Source organism: Schistocerca americana, chromosome 3 (assembly GCF_021461395.2).
Source record: "Schistocerca americana isolate TAMUIC-IGC-003095 chromosome 3, iqSchAmer2.1, whole genome shotgun sequence".
Taxonomy (NCBI): domain Eukaryota; kingdom Metazoa; phylum Arthropoda; class Insecta; order Orthoptera; family Acrididae; genus Schistocerca; species Schistocerca americana.
In genome coordinates, this window is record NC_060121.1 from 123,225,592 (window position 1) to 123,238,793 (window position 13,202).

The following is a 13,202-nucleotide window of genomic DNA, read 5'->3' on the forward strand; positions in this document are numbered from 1 at the left end:
ATTGACCAAAAATTTTAAAAATGGAAAAAAATCTATAGTGACATTTGAACAAGAAATCCATTGATTACTTCATAACCATTCTCCAGAAGTACCAAGTGAGCCACACTGCCTGTCATGAAAATTGCCTTCATTTAAGGGAGTAAAGGTCCTCAAGTTCTGTGGAAAATTGCAAAGTTGATTTTCTTGAGTCTTTTTGATAGTTGCATTGGGTTGCTTTGGGGCATTGATATTTGAGTTTTGAACTTCACAATCATAAATTTAAAAAAATTACAAAAGTCCGATTGCCGGATGGCCTCCTTGTAAGCAAAATTTTAATTTTCGAACTTTCCGTTTTCTAACTTTCCATTTTCTAACACTTTTTAATTATTTTATTTTATTTTATTTGTTCCTTTCTTTAAGTACAGACTGAGCTTACTAAATGCCCACTCTTCCATTCTTTGGTCAAGAAAAATAAGAGATCTGCGTATTTCCCACCTTATGTGCACAAATATAAAATGCCAAAACATCAATTAAGCTGTATTTTGCAAACTAATACAAATGGAGTCACAGATTTGGAAGCCACCAATTTAGACGTTTAGCAAATTTAAAGACAACTATTTTTCCAGTAATTTACCTTCACACCATGGTGTGTGCTTTATGGTTTGGTAACATAATGTGCTTTCCCATGCACATAATCTCTAGAAAATGGCTTGATAAGCCAAAACTGATTGTGAAAAGAAAGAAAGATTACATAATTAACAGTCTAAGTAGAAAAAATACTGCATTCTTTTGATAAATATTTGACTTTGGTGCCATCTATGAAGAAGATGATACGAGCTGTCAGGCAAAGTCCTGCTTTCAGATACGGAAATGTGCACATGCGTGCAAACGTGAACACGTGTGCACACACAAATATGTGCAAATGTGTTCGCTTCACAGAAGTAAAAATATTATTAAGCAAGCCAGTGTCGTTCTTGATGTGTGTCATGCTGTCAAGCCCAGTCTGTAGATCTGCACTTCTTGGGTCATAGTGTCCCTTGTATATTTTTATTGTGTACATCAAAATAAAGAATCACACTCAAATGACAATTTGAAGAACTAAGACCTATTAATTCTTTCTAGCAGTAAAATTTGGTGATAACAAATTAGATAAACTTACATTTCCAGTGGTAGGTTCTGGATTTTTTTTCTGTTCATTGCAGCAGCAGTGTAGTTTAAACAGGTGGGTCGAAGCAAGGGTGACATTGTCAGCTTTGATGTGTTCTCTGAATAAACCGTAGAGATTTGTTTATCTGATGTTATCACTATATTTAATGCTAAATTACATTGTATGTGTTTATGAGGGCTGTGGTGCAAATCATTTTAACTGTTCCACTACATGCCTTATATGGTCAGATTGCCTTAGTGCCTGTCTGTGTATCCACTGTATGTATCTGGCAAGAGAAGTCCAAACTATCTGGCATCCCCTTCTCTACTTCCGCATGAAGAAAGGGTGATGTAATTTTGCTTGGTAACAGGGCATCACAGAATCCAGGGAATATGTATGTGTATGTCATGACGTAGTGTCTTGGACTAAAGCAATAATTCGTTCACCAGCATATCTGCACTCTCCAGTCGAAGTGATGAGTTAGATGGGATGATCTGTACTGCCTCATATCTTCATAAGTTGTTATTCAGGTGGTTTTCAAGTGATTATAAGGTGTGTAGCTCATCTGCCCATCCCTCCTTCTCCCTCCCTCTCCCCCCCCCCCCCCCTTCTCTCTCTCTCTCTCTCTCTCTCTCACTCTCTCTCACACACACACACACACACACACACACACACACACACTCCTTGCCTCCCCCAGTCAGCCAGACTGTTCTTTGTTAAAGAATTTTATCTACTGCTTTTATATTGTACATGGATTTTATGAAATTAATATAGAACTGTGTTGTAGGCTATGCTTCTGTATGAATGAGTAGTTCAGTGTATCAGATTTCAGTTAGGAATTGTATATTTTAATCATGTTCATTTTACAGTATTCTATTACGGGCACTAATAACTTCAATATCGAGGAAACTAATCCTACAACCATAACATATTTAGAGACTTTTCAGTATATATTCAGAAGGTATCATTTTATTGTGGGTAGCCTTCGTCAGTTGGAGGTAGCTGTAAAGGTGATTGTTGTTAGACATCGAGCGATGTATTTTTTTACATAAAGAAGCTACTTGGCACTACTTGTGTGTACATGTCTTTCGAGCTGTGTGATTGGGTATTTTGCTAGTTTCGCTCATGTAATTGTGACCCCATCTTACTGGTGTCATTTGAGATACAGAGTCAGAAAAGAACTTTCTCAGATTGTTTTATTCATTTGTGGAGAGAATGAGCTTTTAATTTTCTGTTAATTCTGCACTCTTGCAACTGCATCTCATTACCTTCGCCTGTTGCTTAAGTAACTAGATAATGGGAGGGAATAGTGATTTTTAAGTATGACACAGGCAGAACTGTCTATGTAAAGTTTACTTATTCCATCAGTCATTAGAATAAACTTCCACTTCCTATGAGATACATCAGGAAGTAGTAGTAGTGGAATTCTGCTGGGTATCTATCCACTCAAAACTCCAGTGAAATTAAGTAGCCGATAAAGTGACGAAAGGTGCTTGGGGAAGTCAAGCATTGCACTTGGTCACTGCGCAGATGAGTTAGTCCTGACCTAGTGAGAAAAATCGGAGTAGGGTGTGAAGTCATAAATTGTGAGATAATCTAGAACACCCAATGGTATCTTCATCTGCAGTGAAGAAGAAACCACATTCCTACACATCTGGACATTTGTCACACTCCTGTAACATGTAGTTTTCTGCTCCTGTGGTTTTTTTGTTGTACATGCACTGAATTACTTTCAGCAACATGTGTTTCAACTGGTGGTGTTTTATAACGCAGCAAAAGGTGTCTTGTGTATTTTACAGTGTGTTAAGCAACCTCCCTGGTTATGTTTTTTCTTGGTTGTACCATTTTGTTTCTGATATGCCACATTTTCCCCTTTAGCTTTTAGTCTCCTTACTAGCCCATCCTGCAACATAACTGTGATTTACATACGTATGACACTAGGCAGAAGCTGAACCTACACATAACGACAGTAAGCACAAACTAAGGCAAAAGAGGAATGTATCATACTGGAGTTATATAACCATATTTACTCTTACTTAAAATGCATACCAACATTAAGTACATTTAAGATAAAGTTGAAACAATTCTTGCTTGACCACTGCTTCTGCTCTGACTCTGTATTTCTGGAACATCATAATGAGTAAAACTCATTTACCAAATATTGTTTTATTATGTGCTATGTCATTTCACACTATCATTTACTTCGTGTTTATCATGTAGCATCACTTACTAATCTCTACTATCAATCGTAGCAGCAGTTTAGTATGTCATTTTATATTATTATGCACTTTCACTGTGTTGACCATGTAGTCACAATGACTGCTGTAACCATAAATTAATTATGTTTACTGCTGTCCTGTATTATCTCAACAAAAAATGCACTACAAAAAATGATTCTAGAACAAAACAAGTAAATAAAAAATAAGTAAATAAATAAATCCTTGCAGAATGTTGCCACGCAGTCTTCTTTCATATCTTCACAGTAGATCTGGAGGAGGGGATCCAATATTCTAAAAGTTGGGAATTTGTTTTTTCACATGGTAGTCTGTTAGGCATTTTACAATTAAAAATAAGCTTTTATTCATCTTTATTCCTTTGCAAAATAGACTGTGTGTTCCATATTGTGTTCTCTAATCGGATTCAGAGATATTAAACAAGTTGTTTCATAGTAGGAAAGAAGAAAATTTCCCATTTTTCAATTTGTACCTGCTGTTAATATTTCAGATCCATTCAAGAGCACAAAGCCAGTTCCTGCTGTTGATCCTTTCAGCTCAAGTGATCCATTTAGTTCTGCCTTCCCTTCGAAACCAGCAGTAAGTAAACATACAGACTTGTCACTGTGTTTAATATCTACTGTATACTGAGCATTTTTGTTCATGGTTACAGGATATATCAGTAACAGATCCATTTACCTCCTTTGGGACGCCAGCTACAAGTGGTATGAATCCATTCTTGTATTACTTCACATTTTTTGTAATATGTAACAAGTCTTCCAGTTTATTTAGTGCTTGTGCTTTTTTTCCAGCCAAGAATGATCCATTTGATCCATTCGGGGATGGGACAAACCGAAATTCAAGCAAATCGCCAGTGGATGTATGTATTACATTAATCAATCTTTCAAACACCCCCCCCTCCCCCCCTCTGTCACACCCTTCCTCTCTCCTCCTCATCCTCTTCTTGCCTCGCTCATATGTGTGTATGCATGATATTGTATTGTGTTATTCCACTGTGCAAAGTTAAAAGTCTGAAGCGGATGTTATACTCTGTTATTACCTGCCTTTTTAAAATCTTCTTTGAGTTTTGATACTACTTTCTCGTAGCCTATTTCCCTCTTTCCCCATAACAGATGAAGAATTTGGTTATATTTTTCTTGCATATGTGAAAGAACAGACGTTACTGACAATCCACAGCTGTATGAAATAATTCAAAATTTATTTGCTGGCTGAAAATTCTTTGGGATCAACTGTGTTAGGTATAAATGTACTACCTATTAGTGACATGCTTCATAATATACTGAATGTTGCACTAACTGAAATGGGAAGAATGACAATCATCTGATCAGTTGCCTCTAAGCTATCAAGCTGTTCCAGCTATGACCTGACAGTCAAGTAATTCTTTGCTGTTCGATTTGTTTACTTGATCATATGGAAAATAGTTCTTATGAGGAAGTTAAGATTAGAAAGTATGAGGGTGTGGGGGGCTGAAAAGATTCTAGCCCAAAAAGTAAAGAACAATAGAAATTCCACAATACCAGTTTATTTTTCTATAATATATGTGTACACTAATACACTCGCATGCACACTCAGATAGTTTCTGCAAACCATTCAAATAAAAGGTCTTCAATTTCGAGTTCAACCAAACGTTCACAGCATCAATACACTGCACCATCATTGTCAAATCATTGTCCTTTGAGGTATTTTTTTCTTTTAGATTTGGGAAAAGAATAAAGTCTGGAGCCAAATACAGAGAATATGGTGGATGATGTAACAATTCGAACCCGCAGTCCCGCAGAGTTTCCAGTGTTGCAAGAGTTTTATGCACCGGTGCATTTTCCTGATACAAAAGAACTCCGCGTACCAATTTTCTGTGCTGCTCCCCCCCCCCCCCCCCCCCCCTTTTGATCTTTTCTCTCAAATGGCGCAGGAGGATGCATTGATAGTTACAACCTTTCGCAAGTAATCCACCATTGTTACCCCTTTTGCATCCCAGAAGGTCAATGCCATCAGCTTTCTGGCTGATTTTTTGCGCCTGGAATTTTTTTAGGGGTAAGGGATGATGGATGTTTCCATTATTGTGACTGTTTTGTCTCAGGATCAAAGCGGTGAACCCATGTTTCGTCCATTGCCACATAGTCACTGTTTCATCAGTGGAAATGGTGACAGGCCTTTCACTCCTTAGCGTATCTTCCACACTCGAAGTCGGGCACCCAGTTTTTCACTGTAGCATAAGACTGAGCACTGCCCTTAAGTACATTCCTCATGTCCTCTGCAATTTCATTGGGCATCATTCCCTTCAAATGAAGATATTAAGTCACATCATGGTTCTTGATTCTCTCGATATTCGCCATTTTTCTTACAGTACGGTATACAAAAACTAATGAAGCTGGAGCTGCGAAATTTGACTCGCATATCCACAAAGGGTCATCATAAAAGTCGGTGGTGGTGTTTGTGATACCACATTATGGTAACCATCTCAGGCTAGAAACTTTTCAACTGCCACACGTAATATCGTTTATTTAGATAATGGAAAGCCCTAACTGGAGTAACAACAATATGGAAAGGATAGATTGGTACTCACTGCAAAGAGAATGTGTTGAGTTGCAGGCAGGCACAATGAAAAAGACTGACAAAATATTAAGCTTTCGCACAAAGTTCTTCTGAAACACACACACACACACACACACACACATACACACACACACACACACACACACACACACACACACACACACACACACACGAGAGAGAGAGAGAGAGAGAGAGAGAGAGAGAGAGAGAGAGAGAACTTGATGCACACGGGACCTCTTTATCCGACCACTCTGGCCATACTGCCAGAGCAGTATCGTTTTCATTATTGTTGATATTACAACCTGCACTTCACCTTGCTTAAATTTTTTTGTTTATTTTTAACTTCTCACAATGTGTTTTGTGTTTCCCACCATCAAATATGTAGCACAAAAATACAGTGTAAGATGAAATTGAGTAATGTACATTACAATGAAGCAGTGAATTTAGTAACGTGCTTTTAACATCAATACACAATATATAGTCACTTATGAGTTATTGCAATGCAACGTCATTCATTGCTGAAACTGGCTCAGGCAGTAAAATATGTTATATGGTAAATAAGTTTTGGTGCTAGGCAGTGTTGGTAACAGTATTAAAAATTCCTCTGACATTACACATGTCTGCGATATTTCAATGCTTATGTTAAATAAAGGTAAAGGGAAAGTATAGGTGTGAAACTCATGACTTCAATCTGCACAGGGAATTGTGGTGGTGTTGTTGTTGTTGTTGTTGTTGTGGTCTTCAGTCCTGAGACTGGTTTGATGCAGCTCTCCATGCTACTCTATCCTGTGCAAGCTTCTTCATCTCCCAGTACCTACTGCAACCTACATCCGTCTGAATCTGCTTAGTGTATTCATCTCTTGGTCTCCCCCTACGATTTTTACCCTCCACGCTGCCCTCCAGTACTAAATTGGTGATCCCTTGATGCCTCAGAACATGTCCTACCAACCGATCCCTTCTTCTGGTCAAGTTGTGCCACAAACTTCTCCCCAATCCTATTCAATACTTCCTCATTAGTTATGTGATCTACCCATCTAATCTTCAGCATTCTTCTGTAGCACCACATTTCGTAAGCTTCTATTCTCTTCTTTGCCAAACTATTTACCATCCATGTTTCACTTCCATACATGGCTACACTCCATACAAATACTTTCAGAAATGACTTCCTGACACTTAAATCTATACTCGATGTTAACAAATTTCTCTTCTTCAGAAATGCTTTCCTTGCCATTGCCAGTCTACATTTTATATCCTCTCTACTTCGACCATCATCAGTTATTTTGCTCCACAAATAGCAAAACTCCTTTACTACTTTAAGTGTCTCATTTCCTAATCTAATACCCTCAACATCACCCGACTTAATTCAACTACATTCCATTATCCTCGTTTTGCTTTTGTTGATGTTCATCTTATGTCCTCCCTTCAAGACACCATCCATTCCGTTCAACTGCTCTTCCAAGTCCTTTGCTGTCTCTGACAGAATTACAGTGTCATCGACGAACCTCAACGTTTTTATTTCTTCTCCATGGATTTTAATACCTACTCCAAATTTTTCTTTTGTTTCCTTTACTGCTTGCTCAATATACAGATTGAATAACATTGGGGAGAGACTACAACCCTGTCTTACTCCCTTCCCAACCACTGCTTCCCTTTCATGTCCCTCGACTCTTATAACTGCCATCTGGTTTCTGTCAAATTGTAAATAGCCTTTCGCTCCCTGTATTTTACCCCTGCCACCTTTAGAATTTGAAAGAGAGTATTCCAGTCAACATTGTCAAAAGGAATTGTCAAAGGGAATTGTGGTAAAGTTGAAACTCATGTTTGCACTCTGTTACGAACAGAGTAAACTAGCAGTACAAAATACCTAAACATAAATGTGTTGTCCTTTGTGAGAGACAATGTAATCATCCATCTTGATTGCTGTTATGCATTTTTTATATGTTGAAACTACAGCTTTCAGTAGAAAAAACTCTCAATGTACTGTATCTCATCAGTTCACACATGCACTTGTACCAAGACTAGTGTGTGTGTGTGTGTGTGTGTACTGAAAAGATACAGTGTATTAAGGTTTCAGCTTTTTTATAATTTTTTTTTGTTTATTTTATTTTTATTTGATTCTGATGATGGCTGTGGTTGAAACATGTTAAGGTTTATTGTTATCAAAATAAAGATGTAATAGTGATCAAGATGGACAATTATATTGATGTGTGATAATGATCGCAGGCTTGTACAATGACTTTGTCATTTATAGATTTTCTATGAGAGCTTAATTTTAGTTTGATGAAAGATTAGAGGAATGTGAATTGGTGAATCTGCATCAGATTTTCCAAACACCCATGTCACCCAGTTAGTTTGGATAATTAATACTCTACTATACATGTATTACTACTTAACTTTCAATTATATAAAAACTCACACAGGATCTACATTTACTGTAGATTCCATTCAAGATGTTACATTGTCTGGTATTGTGCTCCACAGAAGTTGAATGCCTGCAGGAGCACTTTGGTGCTGTTCAGATTCTAATGTAGGACAAACCCTTCACAGTGACTTGGTCCAATATTTTTTTAATTTGTATTTTACTTTGTTTAAAACTAATATTGAAAGCTCTAATATGTGGTCAAGCAAATTACAAAAAAGTTAACAGCCTTAAAAAGTGATGATTGAGGAAGAAATATATTACTGAAATTACAGCGTACCTCTGCCATATACAGCTCAGCAACTGATAAATGTTGGTAGTATAACAACTGTATTCTGGAAAATATACAATGTAATTTTATACAACTTATCTAACAAACCATTTAACAACAGACATTATTAAAAATAATTCAAATAATGCATTAACAGACCACTGAGTTTCACAGTGAATAACAAAACTAGTGTTCGTAGAATATGGGAAGGAGGGAGCAGGAGCACTTATTATGATGAACAATGGGGTGTCGCTCCTCTATTTGAAATGGAGTGTAGCATATATGGGAAAACATATGCAGCTTCACAGAATGCATTATGTAGTTAGTAAAGATGATGCAGTTTGTATTGACATCATTGAACTGTAGTGCCTCATCCCAATAAAACAAGAGAAAACCTCATATGTGTCACCATGCCAATTGGAGAATACAGCGCACTGAGACAACTTGTGAAGTATGGAAAAGAGGGAGCAGGGATCTTAATTATGATAACCACTGGGGCACCACACTCGCCAGCACAGCAGCACTTGTGGGAATAGATGTGCCTTCAAAAATAACATAATTGAAACATAGTATTATATCACATAAGTAAAAAAAACTATCTTTATCAGCAAATGGAAATATTAACAAATACAGAATTTTCTAATGAAAGTAACATCTTTTTTATTTTTCAATGCTAACCCATGAAAATGTAAGTATTCACAAGAAATTTAAATTAGGTACAGAAACACGTAACATTTGATGAAAAATAAAATTCATTTTATTTTTATAGATTGAGCAGTAATACATATATATTTTTTTCATTTGACAATAAGGCAATTTGTATTTCTGTCTCGCATTTTAATTATTTTTATGTGATTATCAGTTTTTTAAAAAGTTGTTATTTATTACCAAAATTATGAGAAGGAAAGTCGCTACTCACCATATAGCGGAGGTGCTGAGTCGGAGATAGGCACAACAAAATGACTCTCACACTTAAACCTTTTGTCAAACTAGTAACTGAAAGCTTTAATGGTGAGTGTCTTGTTCTTGTACCTGTCTGCAACTCAATATCTCCACTATATGGTGAGTAGCAACTTCCCTTCTCATAATTTTGTCACATTCCATCCTGGATTTTTCATTGTTATTTATTAACATTTCCAAGCAGAACTTTTTTAAAAAATTGCTGCTAGCAAGAATTTAACAAGTGATGTGGCAATGACAGTACTTGTATGCTACACACTTGGTTATCTGTGCTCTGTTAAAATGTTCGAAATGGTTCACATTTAAGAGTACTCTGACCCTTTGAATTTTCTACAAGGATTGTCAAACATCAGACAGATCCTGCACATGAGAGTGAAGAGAAAATGAACCATTGCTGTAGATTCCATTCAAGAAGTTCCGTTGTATGGTATCAGGCTCCACAGAAGTTGAGAATACCTGCAGGAGGAAATGGACTTTCATGGCCATTATAGGGCATAGTATCGCAATGTTTGCACTCGCTTAGCAAGCATGCCACCAGTCTTGATGTATGCATTTGCTGGACAACAAAGTTCCTCTTGGCCGGTATAAATGTGGCGACCCAGCAAATGATCATTTAGTTCTGTACTCTGTAACCTCCCCCTCACTTATCGACCTTAATGACAGTGAAAAATTAAACCACGTGTACCTAATGGAAATTTGGAAAAAGCAATTGTCACCGAAGTTAATCTGTTGGTAAAGAGGGAGGAAAGGGTTACATCTAAATGAAAGGAAAAATGCAAATGAAACTGGTGAAAATTAATTTTGAAAAGGGGTAAAGTTAATAAAAAAAGTAAATGTGCGGCTGTTACGTTAACCATTAACTAGCAGTAACTGGATATTTGAGATTTGGAGGAAATTACGGTTGCCAGTCCTATGGACAATTACTATAGTAACTGAAAAAGAAAGGTTATTACACATATAATTAGCACTAGAAGCGTGGCAGCTGAAGGTTGACACGTGTAGTGTGAAAACTGAAAGTTTGTCAAAAGTAATAAATTTCGCTACACTCTGACTTAATTTAGCAAAAGAATTAATAAAACCGAAAAATTGAAAGTTAAGTTAGTGACTGAAATTAATAGTGAGCTTTGTTTCTGAAGCACATCGAAATTCAGTAAAATGCGGTTAGTCTTGGGCTACCTCAACAATCATTTCAAAAGCTACTTGAATCTACGCAATTTAGAAATAAGAGATTTAACTTAGAACTTGAATTAAATGATTCTGAACAATTAACAATAGTAAAATTTAGTACATACCAAGTTGAGCTGCAGTCACAGGTAAGCTAAAATACGGTAACAAAACTCGCACTCTTAATTTGTGCTTGTGTAATCTAAATATTGTAGCCAGCTATGAATACCTTAACTGAACTTTGAAATTAAAGCAGTGAAATGGAGTGATGTTACTTTTATGCTGGCGTTTGAATTTCAACGACACTCGGGATCATTTCGGAAAAGGAAGGGACCCTGCTTGGTAATGCAATTGGGACAATGAGCAACAAAGGTTCATGCTAAGTTGCTGTAATTTTGATGCAACAGTTTGAAAAGCTGAGGTCTGCCATACAGCTCTAAAACTTTACGTGCTTTTAGTCTTCCTTGTTGGTTGATTGAAGGTTTGAAGTCGTCAATCAAGGAGGTGGCGACAGTTACTCATTGTCGGCCATCGCTGTTGCAGAAATTGGATGTTGGCGTGACTTCTTCTCGACATGGTCTCCAGCCGAAACGGGCTCTTGATGTGTGCCAGCTAACGCCTTCCGTCCGCAACACCATGTCAGAAACTAACATAGCAAGTCGAGCGCAATTACATGCTGCCAAACCCAGAAAGCGCGGCAACTCGCGGGAGCGTCACACAACATTCCTGCTCCACTGCCCTCCTCTAGCCAGACTCTCCCTGCCCGTGCTCCGTGCGGCCGAGTTCACAATACCAAAGATCCTAAACACTTTGGTTCTCCACACGACCTATTGATGTATTCGTTCGATAGAATAGTTTTCCCTAGGCAAGACCCAACGTAAAAATACAAATAGTATTTACAAAACAAAACAATTATACATCGACATAAATGCATGTATATACAAATAGTAAAACAATTACAATATACAAAGACACAGAAACGTCATATCTTCAAGTAACAAAATAAGGAAAAAAATTTATAGTACAATAGATGGAAATAGGAGGATATGCATTTCCGGCGTTACAACTCGCACCTGATATTGTCGGTTACTATCATCATTGTACTACAGACTGTTCAGTAACAATCTCACTTGTCACTTGGTTCTACTATCTGGTCAGGTTTCGGATTGTGAGTCTCTTTGTTCTTGTGATTCTTCAATTTCTCCTGGCATATTTGTTGCTCGAACAGTCCATGGGTATACTCCCGGTTCACAGTGTCCAACGGGCACAATATTTCGCTGATCAGACATGTCGCCATCATCAGGTGCGCTGACGAACTGAGCTCCTGGGAGCGGGCGGCTGATTTAAATCCCCTCTCCCCGTGGGCCGCTCTCATCGCCGTCCGCGCCCGCGCACCGGCGGTTACGAAGACGTGGGCGTCAGAATCAGCCATGGCGTCGATGTGCTTGCTACGTCCAACCTGGTCGCCAGTTCGTTCTTCTTGCTGAGAGTCTTCTTAATTACATTCAATGCCGGGTCCCAAGCCTTGCTGAGATTGTTGTCGCAATCTCGGTTGATAAGATCTTCCCTGGTGCGAATTTCGATAGCCTCCCTTATAAAGCTGTCCCAGTATTTAGAGGTCTGAGCCAGGATCTTGGTACGCTCATAATCCATCTTGTGTTTCTCGGACAAACAGTGCTCTGTTACCACTGACTTACTTGGATATTTCAGCCAAGTGTGCTTTTGATGTTCTCGGCAATGATTTTCGATGGTGCGTACTGTTTGTCCGATATAAGTCTTCCCACACTCACAGGGAATTTGGTATATGCCAGCCTTCCTCAAACCGAGGTCATCTTCCACACTTCCCAGTAATGCCCGTGTTTTATTGGGCGGGCAAAAGATGGTTTTAACTCAGTGTTTCTTTAATATATGGCCGATTTTCCCCGATAGTGCGCCATTGTGCTGAATAAAGGCAGTGGCTACCTCTTCTTCCGTGACTTCATCTGTCTCCACAGGTTGTGCTTGCTGGCAGGACGGAGAGTGCGTCTAATCTGCCATTCCGAGTACCCTTTTTTTTTGGAACACGGTTTTGAGGTGTTCCAATTCCTAGGGCAGATTCTCTGCATCTGAGATGCTGCACGCTCTGTGTACTTGGTGTTTTTAGTACTCCATCCCTCTGAGAAGGGTGGTGACAGCTGTCTGCATGCAGGTCCAGATCAGTGTGCGTTTTCTTCCTGTACACACCATGGCTCAGGGTACCATCAGCTCTTCTCTTGACCATGACGTCCAAGAATGGTAATCTTCCCTCTGCTTCAGTCTCCATAGTGAATTTGATGTGTGGATGTTTGGAGTTTAGGTTGGTTAGGTTTTCTCCTGCGAAAATTAACGCCTCTGTCTGACACACTTGCGCTCTCTTTTCAGGTTATATGTATTCTGTTGACTAATTATAATTCCCAGAGATATCATGTGGTTGCCTGCATGCTCAAGTTTCACCAA

The 13,202-nt window shown here is 38.3% G+C and overlaps 1 protein-coding gene across 3 annotated transcripts in view; it reads left to right on the top strand.

Moving 5' to 3' along the window:
• The window catches only part of LOC124605260 (epidermal growth factor receptor substrate 15-like 1), a 183,136-nt gene that overhangs the window by 127,126 nt on the left and 42,808 nt on the right, over nt 1-13,202 (top strand). For all 3 annotated transcript variants that reach the window (XM_047136819.1, XM_047136820.1, XM_047136821.1), the window contains 3 exons: nt 3,851-3,939; nt 4,013-4,064; nt 4,152-4,219. In XM_047136819.1, the coding sequence (XP_046992775.1) occupies nt 3,851-3,939; nt 4,013-4,064; nt 4,152-4,219 (209 nt within the window). The remainder of the gene's footprint in view (nt 1-3,850; nt 3,940-4,012; nt 4,065-4,151; nt 4,220-13,202) is intronic.